At 36.1% G+C, this 21,661-nt stretch overlaps 1 protein-coding gene across 1 annotated transcript in view; it reads right to left on the reverse strand.

Annotated features, from left to right (window-relative positions):
- PTPN12 (protein tyrosine phosphatase non-receptor type 12) overlaps nucleotides 1-21,661 on the reverse strand; it is an 83,117-nt gene that overhangs the window by 24,457 nt on the left and 36,999 nt on the right. Inside the window, exons 3-11 of the mRNA XM_064444207.1 lie at nucleotides 20,446-20,522; nucleotides 19,379-19,474; nucleotides 18,308-18,346; nucleotides 17,444-17,515; nucleotides 13,553-13,612; nucleotides 9,938-10,080; nucleotides 8,402-8,468; nucleotides 7,697-7,774; nucleotides 7,499-7,597 (exon numbers count right to left, since the gene is read on the reverse strand). Coding sequence (XP_064300277.1) covers nucleotides 7,499-7,597; nucleotides 7,697-7,774; nucleotides 8,402-8,468; nucleotides 9,938-10,080; nucleotides 13,553-13,612; nucleotides 17,444-17,515; nucleotides 18,308-18,346; nucleotides 19,379-19,474; nucleotides 20,446-20,522 — 731 coding nt within the window. The remainder of the gene's footprint in view (nucleotides 1-7,498; nucleotides 7,598-7,696; nucleotides 7,775-8,401; nucleotides 8,469-9,937; nucleotides 10,081-13,552; nucleotides 13,613-17,443; nucleotides 17,516-18,307; nucleotides 18,347-19,378; nucleotides 19,475-20,445; nucleotides 20,523-21,661) is intronic.

Genomic DNA, 21,661 nt, shown 5'->3' on the forward strand with positions numbered 1-21,661 from the left:
TCCCTGAGCTGTGCAAAGTAAACTCTGAATCTCTCCCATATGTAGTCATTACTATGGATAGTACTAGATATATTGATATTCTGCCAAAAAATACTTACGATTAAGGGAGGCCTATCAACTACAGTCAGAAACTAATGCAACTGCATCCTGAGAACAGAGCAGGCTGTTTGCCTTGTTTCAGCACCACAGCGCATCCAAGTTGCATAAGGCAGAGAGATATTAGAAAGAGTGAGACTACACAGGAGTTCCTTCCCCTTACCACCAACTTCTCCATCCTACAACAGATGAGAAAATTATTCCAGTTCAGTTCTGCCAGCACATAAGTTGGGGAACAGATTTCTTATTCGTGCACTCATTTTTCTAAAAGGTACTGGCAAGGGAAAGGGCGTGACTGTTGGCTGTGGTGTAGACTAACTTGTCCAGAGAACAAACCAGCAGCTGCATCCCCATCCTTCTATGTTTGTAAAGTGAAGCGTTTGTGAACAGGATGTTTCCTGAGATATGCTTTCCTCCCAGGTGGAAGAAAAAGCCTATTAGAAAAGCTAGCATATGTCAAAGTCTTTTTAAACTTTACATATACAGTAAGCTGCTCTTTCTAGTTGAGACAGGCAGAAGTAGCTGAAGATGCACTGCCATTTTTGCTACTACTAATAAAATGTATGGACGTACCTTGCAAAAATGTGTATAAACTCAAAATGTCTGAGGCACGTACGCAGCTACAGAGATATTACAAAAACAATTCCTTAAAAAAAATACACCCCCCCTAAAACAAACAACTAAACACACACAAAATGGTACTTTTAAATTCAACCCCAGAAGACAAGTCAGTGGTTAACCCAACTTCATACACTGGGAAGGCTTCAGGCAGATGTGTGTTCAAAAGCTTAAAGGTTAAAATCAGGATCAGTTTGCTGTGTTCTGTTCACATTAAACCAGGAGCAAGAATGTTATTTATTATTGTCACCATTATTATTATTGTTATATTATTATTGTCACCAAGAAGAGGTACTTTGCTGTTTGGTGTAATTAGCTCAAGGACTGATGTTTCTGTGAAGGCTTCATTTACTTTTAGACAATTCATCCTCAGCAGGTGAAAGGTTGAAGACAATAAATGTTTAAAGCAGTAACCAAATGCACTAACCAATGCAGGAAAGAAAACAGTGCTCATAAAAATGCTGCAGCATGAAGTTGATAAGTGCTCAGTTACTACTGGATCTCTTCTTGTTTTAAACTGATGAAATACTGCTTGCTGAACCCTCAGAGCAAGTCTGTTACTTGTTCTCAGTCCTGTGTCACAAGAGATACTTAAGTGGTGTTTGGAGCAACCCTGAGTGATACCAACTCAGATTTCCCCTTCTGCCATATATCAAGATAAATGAATTCGCAAACATGTAGAACAACTATCATGGAGCAGAACAGTGGAAGCTCAACTGTAAAAGTGAATGTAGGGTACCTCACTGGGATGACCTCATCCATCGACAAGAGCAGATGGCAGCATTAAGAAAAAGCCTCCCAGCCTTCCTAATCACAGCTTATTGGCATCAGTCAACTCTCTTGCTTCTCTACACAGATGTTACATTCTCAGGCAGAAAACAATTTTATATTATCAGCTTAGAAAAACCAGGACAACATATGGAGTTCACAAGGGTCATCATATAGATTTTTTTTTTTTTAATGTCTTAACAAATGTGTAATTCAGTCAATGAAGTAAGTGTTCAGTGCAGCAGCCTGCTTTCTTACAGAAGATATCTATCCTATTCTGGAAGGCATCTCACTATAAGAACACAGAAGCATTAACAATATGTGGATAAACAAAAGAATAGGAGCTTTCCTCAACCTTTGCCTCTATATGCATCTACCGCTGAACATCTCAACAGTTCCAACTTTCCTGTTGATTTGAGGGAGCAGTTACTCAAATCAAGTGACATGCTCATCGTGAGAAATTGCTAGGTGTTCTGTTAAATTACATATACATATATGACATGTGTGTATATCTATCTATGAGCAACTACATTAACAAATGAAAAAGACCATAAAGTCAAATACTTAGAAGCACAGATTAAATCTAGTCCACAACAGAGTAGCTCACATTCCTGTGGTAATGCAGAGGAACAAAGAATTCTCATGGCAGATGCAGCGTCTGAATTCAGCTTGCTAAGGTGACCTAAACTGTGCTATCATCTCCCAAGGGTGGGTCTTTTCCCCACCTACTTCCTCCACTGGCTGAATCACCAAACCGAGCTGTCTCTAACTTTGAGCAAATCACAGCGTAGACTGAATTTTACAGACATTGCCTACAATTCAAAAACTTTTCCCCAGGAATTGCAATGCATAATTTTCTTTTGGAAGTTGCAGTGGAAACATTTAATGTCATTCAAAAGCTTTTGTGCTGGTAAAGTACTAGCAAATTTACTGCAAAGACTCTTCCAGAAGTAATCGCATGGTTTCCCTTAAAAGGAATTGAGGCATTCCTTTTGCCCTTATCATAAAGCAGCAGGGGAACCACAGAGCATAGTAGATAAAGAGAGAAATACTTCAGACTGAAATGATACACTCAAATGATTCAGATTAAATAAAACTTTCCAAAACACAGACAAACAAGATAAGAGTCTCTCAAGACATACATGATTTTTTAAAATGCTACAGTGGCCAAAAATCTCTTTCCAAGCTGCAAAACAACAAAGAGAATTTGAACAGCAAAGTGTTTTCACTTAGACTTTCCAAACCACTAACATTTTGAATATCAACATTCTTCTTATAGCAGCCGATTCCTCCACAGCTTCCAGGAGTGCAAGCAACTGCAGCAACAGAATTCTTTCACTTTTACAGGAAGAAATGCAAGAGATACTTGACAGTAGTAGCAATGCTGTATTTTGGAGAAAGGGTTTATTAAAACAAGCCTCTATTAGTGGATAAGGGCAAAGCAAGGACTTGCGGTACTATAACATGCTTGTTATCGTCAAGAGACAAAATTCAACATGAAATATTTTTTAAAAAGATAGTAAACCTCCTATTGTTTGTTTTTTAATCTGCTTTCTGTTTTCTACATACAGAGCATCCAACTTGACAGAATTCCATCTATTTCATATTTCAGACTTTCCAAGACAACCATGGTTCACTTCAGATCATGGAGATGCCTCAAGTAACTCACAAAATATTCTACTGATACAAATCTGACTGATATTATCAGATGATCAAGACTAATCAGCTCACATATGTTTCAAAACTTCCAAACACAAAACCAAGTGTACTATTTCCACAGCAGTACTAACAAAACCAATGATGGAGAGAAGCACAGTTAATGGCTCCAAATACATGACAATATGATCAGAGTTTCAGTAGGAAGAGAGCTACCTCCAAGACTCTGTTCTAATTTAACTGTTTGATAATTTAGAAGTCCTGCAACTCAAGGAGGGGTGGGGAGGGGAGAGTGGAAAGAAATTAGTTCTGATTATCAAGTCTAGCACCTGAGTCTTTCTTGTCACAAGAAAATTGCTTCTAAGCAGCAATTCCAACTTTACCCTGAAATATGGCTACTGTGGGGACTGTTGAAAGTACTCTATCTGGTATCTGAAGAAAGCTTTTAATATAATTTTGTATACATACTTAGTATTATTTTAAGCACATTTCTAGTTCCATACATTCACAAGATGCATACATGTATGGTAACAGTATACAATCACTACATTATACTTATATGTGCATTTTCTACATGGTTTTGAATCCTTCTATCAAATTCTAATAGACATTCTAACTCTATTATAAGTGTATTTTCAAACACTGCATGTGGTTTTTTTTGTTGACTTTTTACAGTATTGTTTCCAGCACGGCAAAGCTGGCAAGTTCACAGGAACACACGTTCAGGATTGCGTCTAAGCTACTTCCCTATGAATACTGCTACTCGTTGCCAATCAGATTAACTTTTTACTGTGATGTTACTGGCAAACACTGCTTACAAAGCTTAGGTAACTCAATTCATTTCAAACACTGCTGAAATGGGAAAAGCCATAGGATGACAAAACCATGACACCAACCCCAACGTACAGAGTACTCCAACTCTTCAGAGTACTATAAAAATATAATAAATGAAAGATGAAAGAAAATTTCCTCTTCGGTTCAGTAGTATTTCCTACATACTAACAGTATTGTATCCAAAGTAGGCACATTCTTTCATTTGGAATTGCTTCACTGAACATAATTAAAAGCCTTCACATGTACACGATTCCACAGTTGCTGTAGCATCTGCAGGCAGAATAAGATCTGAGAAGGAATCTTAGGATATTATCTTACATTTAATAAAGTGTCCTGAAAATTTTCTGCATCAGAGTTTGTTTCCTTTTAAAAAACCAAACAAACATTCTGGGATTTATCTTAGCTAAACTAACTAGAACACTTCTGTGGAAAACAGATGTTACATACAACAGATGCTACATAATACCCTCAGAGGAAAAAAGAGGAGCTTTTCCAGAATAGCAAAAGCACTGTCTCAAGTGAGCTTCAAAGTTCTGAGAATCAGGTTAAAACTACAAGCAGATATTTAACCGGATATATGAGGCCGAAGACTATCTTAAAGCCAAAACAGAAGAAAGCCTATACCGCTTCATTCCCTGAAGGCAAATTTCCTAACATAAAAACAAGTTTGCTACTATATTTGTAAGTACCAAATTTTTAGTTAGAGGAAACTCTTCACTTATGAGACTTCCTTCCTCAACCCTCCTGCAGAAATGTTCAAGCTACAATACGAAGAAGAAGCATCATTTCCTAACACAATAAAGGCTGCACCTAGTCAGACTGAAAGATTCTTTTTGCCCTGTTTCCAGCAGTGACGGAAAGGAAACTTACAAGGAAGAATAAGGACAGAGCAGGCATGCAGGGGTGCTTCCCTAGGGTGTTCTCCAACAGTTTGCAACTCTGGAATTTCACAGGTCAGAGGTTGGGCAAATTCACAGAAGAAGATTCCAAGATGATGAGGTATTCACCTCAAAGCTACAGGCTTTCAGCTGCAAGGAGCTCTGCAGTTTCATGTTGCATGAAGAACTCTCTCCTTTTATATTAAGTCTGCCGGGTATCAGTGATACCCTTTAGAAAAGGCTAATAGAAGTAAGCTTTTCACTGTTACTTAACCTCTATCATATCTTTAGCCATTTCTTTTCCAGCTCAATCTGGTTGTTCTTTAGATGGAGCCTTCTGACACCTTTGCTCCTTGTCCCACTTTTTAATTCTTGAATTCTGTAATACGCTTTTGAGATAAGGAGACCAGATCTGCAGTCTCCAAGTTGCAAGGTATCCACACCATGACATTACGTTCCCTGCTCTTATTAGTTTCCAAGTAATTGCTAAAATTCAATTTCCTTTACAACTTATTGGTTACAACCAAGTTCATATTGTTTTATTCCTCAAGTCACTCAAACCTCGTAAGATGTGGTACAGACAGCACTTGCCTTTGTTTACAGACACAGCATCAGCATACTGTGTCACCTCCTTATTCAGATGTTCTGGCATACATGTAAATAAGAGACGTTTTGATTCTATGTAAGAGTGCAGACGCTAGTTAGATCAAATTTAAATAACCAGAAGATACAGTAGCCTGATCTGCCTATTATTTTATGACCAAACCTCAAGTAATTAGGAGTCACTTCTGTACAAAGCTAATAAAACCGCACATTCCAAACCCCATAATGCTCATTCCAATGATAGGACCCAAGGGAATGGCAGGGAGATGTGCCAGGGGAGGTTTAGGTTGGGTATTAGGAAAAGGTTCCTCCCCCAGCGGGCGGTGGAGCCCTGGCACAGGCTCCCCAGGGAGGCATCACGGCGCCAAGCCTGACGCTACCCAAGAAGCACTTGGACAACGCCCTCAGAGACATGGTGTGAATTTGTGGTTGTCCTGTGCAGGGACAGGAGCTGCACTTGATGATTCTTGTGGGTCCCTTCCAACTCAGGACATTCTAGGATTCTATGAAAATGGACAGACCACCTAGGCTGGATATCAAACCTGTAGCAAATTAAAGCAGCCCACCTTATCATGACTAAAAATCAAGTCTTGTAATGACTGAAGACCTCAGAACTATTGCATGGAACTGATATGAATTCTTAGGAGTTTGTTAACTGAAGGGTATATACCTTTTTTCCAAGAACAAAAAATACTTCAGAATGCTTTTCTAAACATTCTGAATATAATAGCTAAACTCCTGAAATTAAAGGGATACTTATTAATAAGGCAGATCTAAAATTGCTTCCAGATATTTCAAAGGGTCCTGAAGATACTACTACTCATACTCCCCCCTAGAGAGCTATAGAGCCTATACCAATTAGGTACTTAAGGGACAGATAAAATGACTGAACAAACAAAACACAGTCCAAGGAGAAAGGGTGGTACTCAGGTCTGGACTGTGGGGGAGAGAAAGGATATATTGGTCCAAAAAGCCATTTTTCATATAGTGCCCGGTAGTAGCCAAGAAAATAGATCTGAACATAAAAAAAGGGGAATAAGCCTAGGGGACATGAAATTTAAAGCGGAAGGACAGAAAGACAGAAAAATCCTCAAATACCGTGATTACCAATGAAGAATATTATTTTTCCAAGGTTTTTATTTTTCCCCCTTGTTGAAAGGTTGGAGTATGAAGCTTCCTGACGAAGGCATTTTAAAGTTATTTTTCTTTCCCCCATCAGTTCCAGTGCAAACAGTACTGCAACACAATATGAGAACTTAAGATCATTCACTGACAGTCCTGCTCAACTACACCAAGGCTGTGTTGGGCCAAGACCAAGGCAGTACACAACAGCATGTAATATCCAAGTCTCAGCTGAAGAGCCAGATCAGTGCTTATCTAGTAGTTTAAAATTGGGCCCAACACCACATTGGGCAAAGAAAGAAAAGACAACTTCAATGAGATTTTTCCCTTTCAAGAGTTTAACCTAAACACAGATCAAATAGAATTCATCTATATACACATATGTATATTTATTTTTATTTATATATAAATATATGTATATGTAGGCTGGAGTTTTATTTTCAGCTTGCTCTTTATCATACTGTTTAACAGGTAATTTGTAGAAGGTCAGGCTTAGACAAAATTTCATTTGCTGTCAATATATCAGAATTGCGGTAAGGAGCGCCAATCAAAGCAACAGATCAGCTGTCAACTACTGTCACCTCATCAAGGTAAGGTATTTCGCAATTTAAATATTGAGTTAGAGTCCTGCATTTCATCTATACTAGAATTTTTTCTATTGCTTCCCCACTGCCACTGCATTTGGTAGTCATGGTAAATATTCCTTTAATTACATGTCTCAACTTCTACCACCAAGTCCTCAGTGTAAGCTGAGTACAGGCTAGCTCTCCCTACTCAGCAAAATCCACTTGTAGTCCAAACAAGTTCTGTATGTGCCTTAACATCACTGAACACTCAAGTTTAAAAAATAGACTTTACAGGAAAATCTTGATCAGAAGCTAACAGCTACATCTGACTGAAACTCATACGGAAAAGACACATACCACTCCATCTGCAATCTTCCAGTCTGCACAACTTTCGTATTTTTGCAGTTGCTTTTCAAACAGCTGTGCTATGGCTCGATGGACAAGTTCATACTGCTCCTACAGTAGGTTACCAGACAAAAATTAGTGTACCAGACCATTACAAAGAATGATGTTATATTATCATATGATGAAGTTGCATTTTAAAACAAACTATACCTTTGTCTGTACTGCAGAATGCCTTTGTGTTCTCATTTCCTGTATTAAATTAAATACATTGAATTCTTCAGGTATTTTCTGAAACATAAAATGAAGTCATTTACGTTGACACAACTGTTTGTCAAAACTCCAATACAAAAGCTGTTAAACACTCAAAAGTATGTTTACTTTCATAGGTAAAGCCAGTCTGTTCTCTCCACATTGCAGCTATTCAAATTTTTTTTTTTTTAAAAAAAGCAATTTCTCTCCAGAACTCGTTTTAAACATTGGATTCTGACCAGATGAGACCATTTCAAGCATTTTGAAAATGAGACATCCAATGAAAGGATTAATACAACACTGCAACATTAATGATGCTTCATAACCTAAAAACCCCAGAATGTTAACCCTGTAAAATAACAGGCTTTAGGAGCTGCAAGATTAAGCAGAGACATCAAAAAAGTTGAATTCAAAATAACTTTAAATTGCAATATATTTTAAAAATAATTATAATTTTACAGTTACTTTTTTTTAGATAAAAACTTGCTATCAAAGGAAAGCAAGTTCATACTAAAGCATGAATGCAATGAAAATAAACATCCAACCTGTCAAAACAGTTCTGGAAAGTCTTAAATATTTCACTATTTTAGAACATTGGGGAGCTCAATCAATCACTCTTTTGAAATGACAGAATGCCACAAAATTTCTTCTTTTAAGATTCCTTACCCCAGCTTTAAGCAAATTCCATGTATAATCTATGGCACAGATGGCTCCTGTTCTTCCACACCCTGCACTATGAACATAAACAGTTAGATGTGTTAGAAATTATTTCAATTTGTTGAAAACACACTATAAGCTTTATATTTCCAGAGTCCAAGCAAAATAAAAATATATCAGAAGTCCTCAACTATCATTTTAAGCTCACTCAATCTGACCCTATAGTACCTTAAAAACAAAAAAATAGCACTGCAAAATGCAAAATGGAGCACTGAAGTTTTTAATACAAGTTTTTCACAGCCAGTCAGAATCACAATCACGAAAGATGCTTCAATGCTGACATTTTTATTGCCTCTTTCATCACACTATTCCTAGTTACCACTACTGCCAACAGTAGGGATTTTGTCCAAGTTAATGACAGATATATTAAATGGCAGAACAGAATATGTTTAAAGACTCCCCACATTTTTATTTAGTACCACACCTGTATTTTTGGCTTTTTTATCTAATAAACCCCCTTGAGTCTGGAAGTTATAAAAAAAATGACAGTGAACTATCACATTTATTCTTCCTAATAGTACTAATTTCTCTATTTTACACATAAAGAGTTATAGCACATGCATTTATTACATTATAATTACCCTGTTGTAATGAACCAACTTGCACAACTGAATTGACATTCAAGAGAAACAGGACAAAGTGAAATGGATTTCAGTGCTAAGCAAGTTTTTTATGGCTTTAGACCTCAATTACTTAAAGTGACAAGATAAAAAAAGAATGCAGCTAAAGACAGCAGATTTCTGTACACTTTAAGAGAATAACCAAGCTCTAAAGAGTTAATAAGCCCCAACAATTTAACATTTCCTGGCTTATAAATCTGAACTCAGTTTTTCTGACCTATAATACATTAACTTTTGTAGCTTTAAAAAGTATCAAATATCATAGGCAAGAACTTTCCAGAGAAATTGTCTGAAACTGTCAATTCACCAAAACATTTTTATGGCAGTTTACTTTCAACATTCTTTCTGTTAGTCAAATTTCAGGTCAAAGATGAAACTGCTGCTCAGAAGCAAAGACTTACCAACCAGAAACTACGGTCTGCTGATTAGAGATCTCTTCTGTCGTATTAGAAAACAGACAGAAAAGTCCTTAGGTAGTGATGCACCTGCTATGCAGTCTCTCCTATTGAGAATGGAGCCTTCACTCCAATATCTGATTTGCAATGATCTTCAAAGTATATTTTGTCCTAATGAGGATTTAAATGTGTTAAGAACCACAAAACTGTTTCCCTTTCAAGGACTAATCCTTTTCTGATTGATATTATATCTTAAACTGAAATATAAGCAAAATCTCACTGTGGCATGAGTTTTAAGACAACGAAGACTATGATTTTGGGGAAAGTTTCGACATGAGGAAATATTCCTTTTCAGAAAACTAAAATAAACAAATAAATTCTGATTTAGAATCTAACTAGCACATCTCATCCCAGAAGTCCAGATGTAAAAAAAATTAAAATTTATATAAACTTAAATAGGTATTTGATACCTGCAGTGTATGCAAATTGGTACATCATCATGTTCCTGGTATTCTCTCATCAAGCTAATCATGTCCAGAATAGAATCGAAAGACGAAGGAACATCATGGTCAGGCCAGTTAACATAATGAAATTGATAGACACTTCGAGTCTCCTATGGGAGAGGGAGGGAGAAAGGTATTAATGATAATACATAAATACATATTTGAGGATTTTATATGAAATAATTAGTTCTACGAATCTTCACTTTTTGCACAATTGAGCATGGACGAGCAAAGCCATTTACTCTATCAAAAAACCCCCTACAGCTTATACCACTTACAAAAACAGAAGGGAAATCCTGAAGTAGTATTCTGAGTGCTGCTAAAGCATGGGAGAAAACACTGTGGGGCAGCTCGCAGAAGCCCCTCTTTATAATACATGGGTTAAAGGACCCACAACATTGCACTGTGTTAAAAGATTTTCTGTCCTTAAAATCTCAAACTTTAAAAGGGAGAAAAGAACGGGAAAGTCAACCATGAAAGGTTCTCTTTCCCATCATACTCCAGTAACTTACATTGGAAAAAAAAAATGGGGGTGTGTATGGGGTTTTTTTGTCATATTACAAAATTAAGCGTGCATGTGCACACACATGCAGAGGGAAATTAAGAAAATGAGAGAAATAGTTCAGGCCGTATCTAAATATGGATCATACTTGCAACAACTGTAGGTACACTTTTATTCTAGTTAGCTCATGCTACAGTAGTACTAAAGATAAAGTAAGAAGCAGGCTTTAGAACAGCCTACTTACTCAGGTACCTGGAACCCCTGATCAACCAAATCCTCTTTCTCATCATTATCTAAGCCATCTGCAGCATAGCTAGTTCTACTGCACCCTTCCAAGCTTTTGTCACACCTCGGGATTCTAGTATACCCTCAAAAGAATGCACTAGAGAGTCATATGATTTTTTTTTGATCAAAGTTACAGGTGACACGTTTCAGGACCTATGCTACCTTCTGTTCAGTTATCTGAGAAGCAGTACAGTGCGCCTCGAACATGGACATTTATATATTCCAATTGAACCAAGTATTTTTGATGCTTTACTTTTGCCAGACATGTGGAAGCACTGCAGCTAGTAAAAACAAGAGAAAATCCAGCCTAAGAAATATTAAAAATCCAACTCATTACATAATACCAAGGTCATCAGTAAGGAGAAAGAAAAGCTACAGCTGCCTATTAAGGTCCACCAAGAACTTCCACTTAGTTATACTTCAAGAGACCAACCCAGTGATTTTTCACATAGCAGAACTGTCAGAAAAAAAAAACACAACCTACTGAATTTATGCTCTTCATATGGAAACTAAAAATGAAAAGGAACCTTCATAGTCCTTTTTTTACTGCCACTTTTTAAGAACAAACCTGGTGTCTTAGCTTAAAATAATCTTCAAGTTTCAGTCAAACTGGTTTTCCTCCAAGAAATTAGAATAACGTTGTACATTTATATGAATTTTAAATTATTTTGCACAGACTTTGTATGATACTCCATTGAAAATTGTACAGAAGTGACAAAGCTTTTCATTATTCTGGTAAACCAGAAAATGAACTTAAAAGGATATTACTTTACACCACAAATATGTATTTTCCTCCCTTGTTCAAGGCTACACTTAGAATTCTTCAAAAGAAGATGAAAAGTCTGTAATTCATTACCAAAATGTGTGCTCACAGAAATCCCGAGGCAAATTTGCTAGGTAAGTCTGAAGATCATTTCATCAGCTGCATAGGTTCAATATCAACATATATTATTAATCCTTTCAGTTACATTACTCCTTAAAGGAATGCAAACTTTGGGCTCTTTGCTAAGATCAAAAGCATAGTGCAAACCATACCTTTTTGTTACTACTTTGTTTTGATGTAGTACACAGGCATCCTATAAAAACTAACTGGAACAGACCTCATGCAAGTCAAGTAGCTAAACATGATTTGCATGTATAGTATATGCAAGCAAAATATAAATTAGCTACAGGTTCTGAAGTAACCAGTTCTCATCATATTCAGGTGTTAAAAGTAATGTAGGTTCTGCTTTGGGGTTTTTGATATCTTTTCAGTTCTAAGTGCACCATTTAAAAAAAATGTTGCATACACCAGTTACTATGCAGTTAATTTCTGCTATCCAAAAAGTTTCATAGCACAGCCAGTTATGAGCATTCAGAATACACTAACAGAAACAAACTGATTCTGTTCATGCATCCCACTGCAAGCACCTAGCAAGCTACTGCAGACAAAAAATACCCCCTAAAATTAGCCCCCTCAAAATTAAACAGTTTTTGTAACTGTTGTGATATCAGTTGTTCAAGTGGAACAAGGCATTGCTAAAGGAAACATAGCTATAAGTGAGACTAACCTGGAATAAATAATTTCTTAATACAGGATGCCAATTAAAATGGCAGGTATTCTGTAAAATACACTGTCAGTCTCCATGGTTTTGCAGGACAGCTCTACACTTATTTACCAACAGCTGCTTTTCAGAAGAATAAAGTCACCTCAAATCTGACACTTAATACTTTCTTGCAAACTTATACTTAAATCATTCATTCTTAACACTTATGAGAACGCAAGTGCTTTTATTTCACTGAAAACATAACAATTTCCACAATTAACATAACATACTCTGTTTATGAAGTAGATCTCATGTTTTACAGTAGTTTGTGTCAAACTTTCACTAAGATGAATGAACTCAAATATTTCCATAAAGAGACTAATTGTAACCATTTACAGTTGACAACTTACCAAATAGTGTAAATGAGTTGGTTTACCAGAACACTTGTCTAGTAAAGCCAATTCTACATCTTAAACACTAGGATATCAAATCTTCAAGAAACCTGAAGTCTTGAGCTCACTTTTAAAAGTACACTTTTGTCTTGACCTTTGAATATATTACATACAATTCCCCCATGTGGAAGTTCTCCAAACAAAAAGACAACACAACTCAACTTAATCAAGAATATTCCATATTTTTCATATCTATTTCAATTCCAAAAAGAGTAACTTTTTACAAGCCAGAGTGAGAAACCTTGGGGAAAAAAATAAATCACTAAGTTGTTGTCATTCTATCTTTATTTTTATTTGGCAATACAAGTATATAGATGGGCATCAGAAATATCTTTTAACATTGTAAAACCCTCTTGACAATAAATGAAAGTATAGGGCAAATTCTAACAATTATACATACTTTTCCTCTACTTAGCTCCTTTTTGGGTAACAGGGTTTTGTTTTTGTTTTGGGTGGGTTATTTTTTGTGAGGTGTTTTTTTTTTTTTTGACAAATTTGGTTCAGTTTGTCATCATATTTTCAGTTGGGGTAAACAGTGAAATTCCAGAATGACAGAAGCTCTCCAGTTGTTAACATGTGCTACTCAAGACCATTGCACACCTTTGCTAACCAAGAACATACATAAAAGAGAAGTAAAGAGTTTCACTACTCTTTTCTTCTATACTAAGCTTTTAACATCACTTCTAAAGTTGATGATTTACATACAGAGTCAGCACCTAAAAAAGTAAAGATATTTTCATGAGTTTCCTCCATTGTATCATTTTAGAGACCTTTGAACAATCATTAAAGTTGAGACCAGAAATGATCATATACTTACATTTTGAAATTCAAGTAATAATGTTCTAATGAAGTAATCTGTTCTTGCTTGCTCAGCTTCCTAAACATGAGAAAAAAGTAATGAATTGGCAAAAAGAGATCAATATGCAGCATACAGGATACACCTAAAAACCCAAACTCTAAACTTGGGTGTCTTTTTTTTAGTTTTCTGGTTTTATATCTATGATGTCCCCAAAAGATGGGCAATCAAGACAGATTTTAAAACAGCAGCAACTTAGCTTGCTACACAAGATCTGTCAAAGATGTTACTCTTACTTAAAATAAAAATGTGAGGTTTCAAACCAGTAAGTGTCTAGCCTGCTCCTGAAACCATCAATAAACCGTGTAAGAGTATTTTGAAGTACTGCTTTTGCTTTATTTCTCCATTTATTTAATTTACAGATTGCCTCCCACAGCCATCCTTCCATAACACTTCTGCTGTATAAACTTCAGCCTCTTATCACTCTATCCTGTGACATCTCCTTTAATTTTTTACCCTTCATTTATTTGCAATTAAGGGTGCATCTGAATGGATCGTTGCAATTATCTTGGTGGTGGCCAAAAGCATAGCTTCTAGGCTTCCAGAATTTTCAAATCTGCCTTTGGAACATCAAGGAAAAGTTTATACTGCAGACACCAAACAGCATTACTGTACTTAAACTATCAGTAACACCACAATTTGAAGATGCCTTTAAAAGCTTAGCATCACAGCTTCCCACAATGAATTTAGGAGACTGTTTATATGCTTTAATGTGTTCTTATCTGCTAGTGGGAATTGACCATTTTCCATCAGGAAAACATTGCAACACCTTGCAAGTTTATAGGAAATAGCACATAGCTAGCAGCAATGGAGCCCATATACACCCCTGTACCCAAAGGTAACACATTCTCAGCTGTAGCTGAGAAGTCAACTACAACATACACATAATCCCTTTTCACAAATACTTGCCAGGTGTGTGACCATCACCCACTGGGGGTGTGTGTGTGTGGAGAAAAATCCGTGAAAAAACCAAACCCACAAGCCAACTTCTAAATAAATTTAAGGTAGCAGAAGACTACTCAGATTCCTTATAGACTAAAATTTGTACATATATGCTTTCCCAACAAGGTGAACTTGGAGTGTACTTAATTCTTGGTAGACTATTTCAAAGTAGGATTAATAGTAGCTCAATAAACTGGCATGCTAGCTCTTTCTGAACAACTTAAAGCACTTCAACTAGCAAATAGCAGCAATCCCACTCCAAATCCAAGTAATATTGAGTTAAGGAGATGAAAAAAAACCAGTTCTGAGATCAATGAGAAATGGATCAATTCAACTGTTTTAGAAGTGAACAGCTAACACCAATTATGAATTCCAGTGTAAAAAGTTCACAGTAAGATCATTTATACCAACAACAGTTTACTCAACACTTTAATGCCAGGTTTCATTTATACCCTGATAGTAACTAATAAAACATAACACAACCTTATTAAACTACGAGGTGGCAAGATTAAAACTAATGACACAAGGAAGCATTTTCTTTCAATAACAAAATGATGTGAATGTTAGAAAGAACGTGACAAAAACAAAACCCAAACCAAAAAAAGTTGACAAATTCATCATCCACTGGATTATAAAAATATTGATAATCCAGGGGCAAGACCCAATTAAGGAAGTCCTGCTAGTCCATTGCTAGAAGCTGACAATAAGTCCAAGGAGAAGGATCATCTATACGGGGCTTATCTTCTGCTCCCTTCCTGTAAGTAATCAGGCTGTCATTGAACACAATGCGATAGGCTGGATGGCCCTCGCCATCATCTAGAAGTGAAGGCTACGCAATCACAACTCCAAGAGCTAGAAGTTGGACAAGTAGTTGGACAAGTTGCCACAAATGCATTTAAAGCCAGAAGGAATTAAGATACATTAACAGGTTTATACAAAGGCAACTGGATACTATCCCATATCTGAGGAACGCTGATCATATTGATTTTGGTGGCTATGTTCCCACACGCTGAAAACCTCACCATTAATGAGGAACTTCTGCTATGTAGGCAGTCCCCTTTTGGGAAATGGTAATTGCACCACGACTTCTTTCACTATCCAGCTTTCTCCACCAAGGAAAGATGATTGCAAAAACTCACTGAGGTACACTCGTGTGATGCTGAGATGACAGATGCCAAAAGAATGATTACTTTCAATTCCCTGCTCTACTTGGTGTAGTAGATATCCACAGTCCCTCTTTCTGCTGCATTAGCCAGTTTCATATTTAATTAATAAAACTTTCCATGTTTTAATTTACTTGCTTCTGCTACTGCTGCCGCAGAATTTACATTCTTCTTCACCACAGATTTGCTGGAGAAAAACCATTTTCAGTGATAGAATACAAAATAGTAGGGAAAGATACAGGATTAAATGTGGAAGTGAGTTAAATGGTGTCAGTGTGTGGAAAACAGATGAAGTACTACTTTCTATTAGCAAAATGTAATGCTCTAGCAAGAGTTTTGGAGTTTTATGACAGCAAAATGAAGATTGACTTTGTCCACAACCATATTTTTATTATTGTTGTTGTTCTTATTGTTCTTATGATTATAGCCCCACAGGCCTTCACAGGCAGACATAGTAAGGCCATGATTTGGTCCAGGTTTATGACAGGTGCCCCACCATTATAGTGGTGGGCAGTGGAGCCATAGTCAAAGGTGCAAAGGTGCATCTGTGTGGACTGCAGTGCAGACCTGGACTACTTCAAATCGTAGGGGACACCAGAATTAGGACCAGGCCAGGAGCCATGCTGACTTTCTGTTCAGAATTTTGACAGCTTATTGCACCACAGGTTTTTCTGAACTTCTTTTTTTAGATTATATTGATGAAAAGAAACCCATTGAGATATCTTTTTCTAGTTGTCTTAAAGGACTTACAATGACTTGGAACAATACATTTACTGGCTTCCATCTGTGATTAAAGTAATGTTTAAATCACAGAATCTAATCTCCCCAGGGAAGTGGTTGACTCGGCCATGTTGGACACCTTCAAGAGTCGTCTGGACAGGGTGCTGGGCCATCTTGTCTAGACTGTGCTATTCCTAGAAAGGTTGGACTAGATGATCCCTGAGGTCCCTTCCAGCCTGTGATTCTGCCTATTAATCTGCCTGAAATCCTTACGTTACCATTTTATGAGCAAGTAGCAAAACTGGAAGAGGCTGTAGTAGTGATTCTTAGAGATTGGAGCTCCTGATAACACTGACACAACATGTAATAGAAACATCCAGGTTTCCTGCATCTTTCTGGAATCATAGCTCACTGGACAGTTACCCGCCGGAAATTCTCCAGGAAAAGATTCCGACCTCACAGTGATCTGCTACTCATTTCTGTTTTGATTTTAAAAGCAATAATAGAAGCAAAGGAAGTATTTTCAAACAAACCTGTACCTGTTACCAACAGAAACAAGTTAAAAAAAGAAGTTAGGAGTTTAGTCTCCATTTTCTTTATTCATGCTAATTAACTTTACATAACTTAGAGAAAATAACCTATTCCAATATTGCTTTCATTTCTTATGAACCTCCAGAACACACAAGTCATAACTGACAGAAACAACTGCATGTTTGCTTTCTAGAGCACAGCACAGACATCCAAAACTGCAACATTTAAAGCTAAAGAAATTATACATAAAAGGATACAAGACCAAGGAACTTCCCCTCTTTTGGAAAAAAAAAAATCACGGAGGATTCAAAAAGTCACACAGCTTAGATACACACGTTGTTTTCCACTGCATTCCTTTGAGAGTCTTTTTGTAAAATTTGGTGCCAAACAGTTTAAAAAGTATTTGTTTTGTAGTAAAAATAACTGTTGAGCAAATAATTTGAAGTTACAAAAGCATTAAATCCTTTAAAATTAGTTTATAGAGTTTTGTACTTACACAAGAAACACGAAATGGTCCAAAAGTTACAGCTGCTTCTCCATACAGAGGCCAGTAGCGTTCACATTTTTTCTGTTAAAGCAAAAAATCCTAATTTAATTCACATGTAGTGCTGAAAAGGATAATTAACAGAAGTAGAGCAGACAAAATTATAATCTCAAATGCCTTGCTCTCTCCCTTATTCGGTGCTTTTGCTTAACATCAGTCTACTGGTGCCTTGCTGGACTTCTTTTAAGATATTAAAATGTCTTTCTTTTGGATACCAAAAGAAAACAAAACAAAAAACCCAGACGGCCAATAAATACAGCCAAAAGACACTTTGTAAATTCATGAACTTCATGACTGCCTACATATCTGCAAGCGTGCATCATACAGAGAGAACCAATGACAGCTAATTTAGTTTTTGTTAAAGCTGGGACTTCACAATTCTGGACCACCTGGTTTTTTTTCTTTCTCAGGTCGTAAGAACATAGCAAAGATTTAAAAGATAGATTGTTTCTGCAGCTGTATCAATTGACAAGAAATTCAGAAGGACTCATGATTTTGATAGTTGGCCTACATCCCACGAAGAGCAAGATTTTTTTCCCATAGTGGCATGACTAGAAAACAGACCATTGCTACAGTTCTGTATACGAACATCTATATTCCACTGAAATGACTCCTAAATAACAACACTATAAATGGAGCAAAGAAAAGGCAGTCACAGTCATTATTTCCTATGCATGCAGATATAAATATAGGCATTCTCATCCAATCTGGCAGATTATTTTTATAGTTATGGATTTGGCATATGAAACCTCACAGATATTAGCATATCACCCTGCATGGGCAATGCTTATTTAGTTTTGTATTTAGTATACATACCCTTCCCATTTCAAATTCTCGACAGGCCATTACAATTATCTGAAAAGAAAAAAAGATGCTCCAATTTACTTGAAATTGCTTGAAGCAAATTCACCCACACTCTACTGCTTGCTTCTATCTGGGCAGATACTGATACTCATTAATTGGTTACTACTGAAGAGACTAATTAATACTATTTTCCTACCTGCGGGTGCATGCTCTTTTAATTCTAAAATAGTACTCAAGTTTTGTCTGGCACAAAATAATTTACAACACTTATACAATATTTGAAGGCTACTTAATTTGAATTTGCTGTAATCCTACAAAAATACCTTACTTATCCAGCCTGACTGTAAAGTCTCAACTTAATCATAAAAATATAGAACCATTCGCCAACTGGAAGAAACATAGCTATTTTTGCTTAAAATGACACAGACTGCTTAAAAGAGGTGCAAAAACCTATTTAAAAAAACAAGAATCAGATTTCTCAGGTTAAGCTATTTCAGATACATCAATGTGAATAGCACAATAAAAATGCACCAACAGGTAAACTATTTGTTACAGTCAGTAACCGTGATTTAAGTGTCCAATCAAGCAAAAAAATATTTTCAGAAATAATTTGTTGAACATATCCAATTTTAAACGTACTTAAAAGTTAACTCCTGACAGTAGCTGTTTAAACATATGTAGAATATATAAACCAAAAAGTAACTCAAAATTAGCAAAATAGAAAGGTAGGCTTTCATTTCTTTGTTTTACATGCTGCTTCTGCACCTGATTTTGTCAGTCCCCAGGAAGTCAGAGTTGTAAGGTCTCCTACAGGACAGATGTACCAAAGCACCAACCTATTCATTAATGCGCATGATTTCATATTCATTGAATAAAATTATTACTTTGCATTTACATTATTAAATTGAATAAATAATGATATATTGAATGCCATTTAAACTACAAAAACAAGATCTGAAAAGTAAATGGACTAAATCACTGTGAACATCGTTAATAATAATAGCCAGCTCAGGCAAAAGATACACAGTCGCTGTGCCATGAAATAAGATAATACCCAATTTTGGTTTTTACGCAGATACTTACGGCAACATTGTATTCCCATATCATCCTCCAGAAGTCTATTACTGTATTTGCTAATGGTCCCTGGGTAGCAACATACGCTTTCGGCCCATGCACTCCCTATGATTACACAAAGGAACTATTAGTGTTCGCAAAGAAAATTTACCTGCACTGAATAAAAAAGGCTTTTGGTTATAATCACATAGAATTATAATATTTTTTTTTGATCCAACAGGAAGGGTGAACAGGAAATGAGTCCCATTTACATTATCAATAAATTTTGCCAGTGACTTCAAGGGGGCCCAAGATTATAACAGCCACTGTGCTGCCAGAGACTGTAACAGACAATATAAACATGTTCGGATTCTGAAGATTCCCTTTAAGTCTGCATTTTCTTTATTACTCAAACATCTAATGATGAAAAATTGAAAGTCTTTCTGCCAAAAAGCATCCCATTGAACAAATTTAAATCCCCCCCCCCCCAGTAATACCACATTTCAAAGACCCAAAGTTTTAAAATTTGTTTTATATAAAGCTTGAAGACATTTACGTTCAGATTTTCAAGCTAAACATTCAAGAAGTGAGATTTATAGGAACATCTGCTTCTGAATAAACATTACTGTGTAGAAGCAAGGTCAGATTAAGGCTACAAGGAAAACCCAAGATAGTCACACTTTGAAACAGAAGTGTACCAGGTTTTTAGCCACATTCTGGCTTCCCTAAGATTGTTAGATGTAACTCCATTGCACACTTCTACCATGAATAGCAAGAAGTGCATATTAACATACACAGTTTGCAAATGCCTCATTTCTTATCCCTAAAAACAGCTTCTCAAAATCTGGTATTTTTAAGAGTTGGTACTGTTGAAAAAATCGTATCTGAATTTTCCTATGGTATAAAGTTCCAATTTGGCTGCCTGCCACTTAAAAATGAAGTATTTTATATTATACTTACACTTAGAGTAATATTAAAACTTCAGAATCTTCCCTCACAGCTTTAAATTCTTGTCTTAGACTAGAATATTAAAACTGCACTGACATGAAATAAAAACTGAAGAATTTTATAAGAACTTTTATAATAGTAATACATACCTTAATAAAGTTTGCATTGATGTAGTCTGAATCTTGTGGAGGAGTTTTTAACGTCAGTTTAACTCGGCTATGATCAACTAAAAGAAAAATTTTTGTTTAAACAATAATTACAACACACAAATCAATATGTAACAGTAAATACAATATATAGATAGTACCTATAATATGTATAGAAGAAATTAATCATTAAGTAATGTTTCCCAAAAATAAGTCTCACAAGAAAATCAGTCAATTCAATTTATGGTAAACCAACTCAGGTAGAGATAAGCAGAGTAGCTTCTACTCCTATGTGTTTCTGATGCTCAAGTTTAGAGAGTACCAACTACTGGAATTCCAAGAGCAATTCATTAAAGAGGCAAAATTCATTTGATCAGAAGTAATCAAAATTATAGTTACACAAGATTAACACAGATCATTATGGCCAGAGTTAAAGGCACATTTATTGGGTCCATTTATAGAAAGCAGAAAGAATAAAACACCAGTGCATAGTTGAAGCAGCTGGCAGGTCTTAAAAGTCCCTGCCAAGGAGAAGTCCATCAAGTATTACAACATGAAACATGCAGTGGGGTTTATTGCTCAGGCAGATTGACCTCCCTCCCCAAACCCTGGGCTAAGCACTTTGCTGGGGCACCTCTAAACTAGAAGCAGCAGATTCCTTCATTTTGGGGGTTTTGACATTTCAAGTTTCTGCCTCAATTATTACTGTCTCTGAGAAAGCTTCTTATAAAAACAACAGATTGTTGGAGACCAAAATCCTCAGCAGTCTTAAAAACAGCCTTTACTATTTGTCAACAGAATACACTAAACATCTTGGAATTCTTTTTGGCGTTAAAAAAAAATACCAAGTGCATCTTTAACAACTCGGTGATTATTACTAGGAAGGATGGTAGGTTGTTGGCAGGTTCTCCAGTCCTTCCAGCTCTTGTTGATACCAATGCTTTTTACCTAGCATGTAAAAATCATTCAAACCGTCTCTACAATATAGGATATTTTATTTTATTTAGTGTTGCAATAAATTGGAAATCCAAATTAAAAAAAAAATATCTTTGAACTGGGGAACAGATGTATCTGCACAAACAGCATCTGATCAAGCAATTTCTGTTACTTTCTGCTCCCAGGGTCAATTCCTCAACCACAGAACAGCTGCTAAAACTTATTAGAGCTAAGTTCAAGAAAAAACAAAAAAATGAAACTATGTAAAAAGAGGAAATATGGT

This window comes from Phalacrocorax carbo, chromosome 1, assembly GCF_963921805.1.
Source record: "Phalacrocorax carbo chromosome 1, bPhaCar2.1, whole genome shotgun sequence".
In the NCBI taxonomy this organism is placed as follows: Eukaryota; Metazoa; Chordata; class Aves; order Suliformes; family Phalacrocoracidae; genus Phalacrocorax; species Phalacrocorax carbo.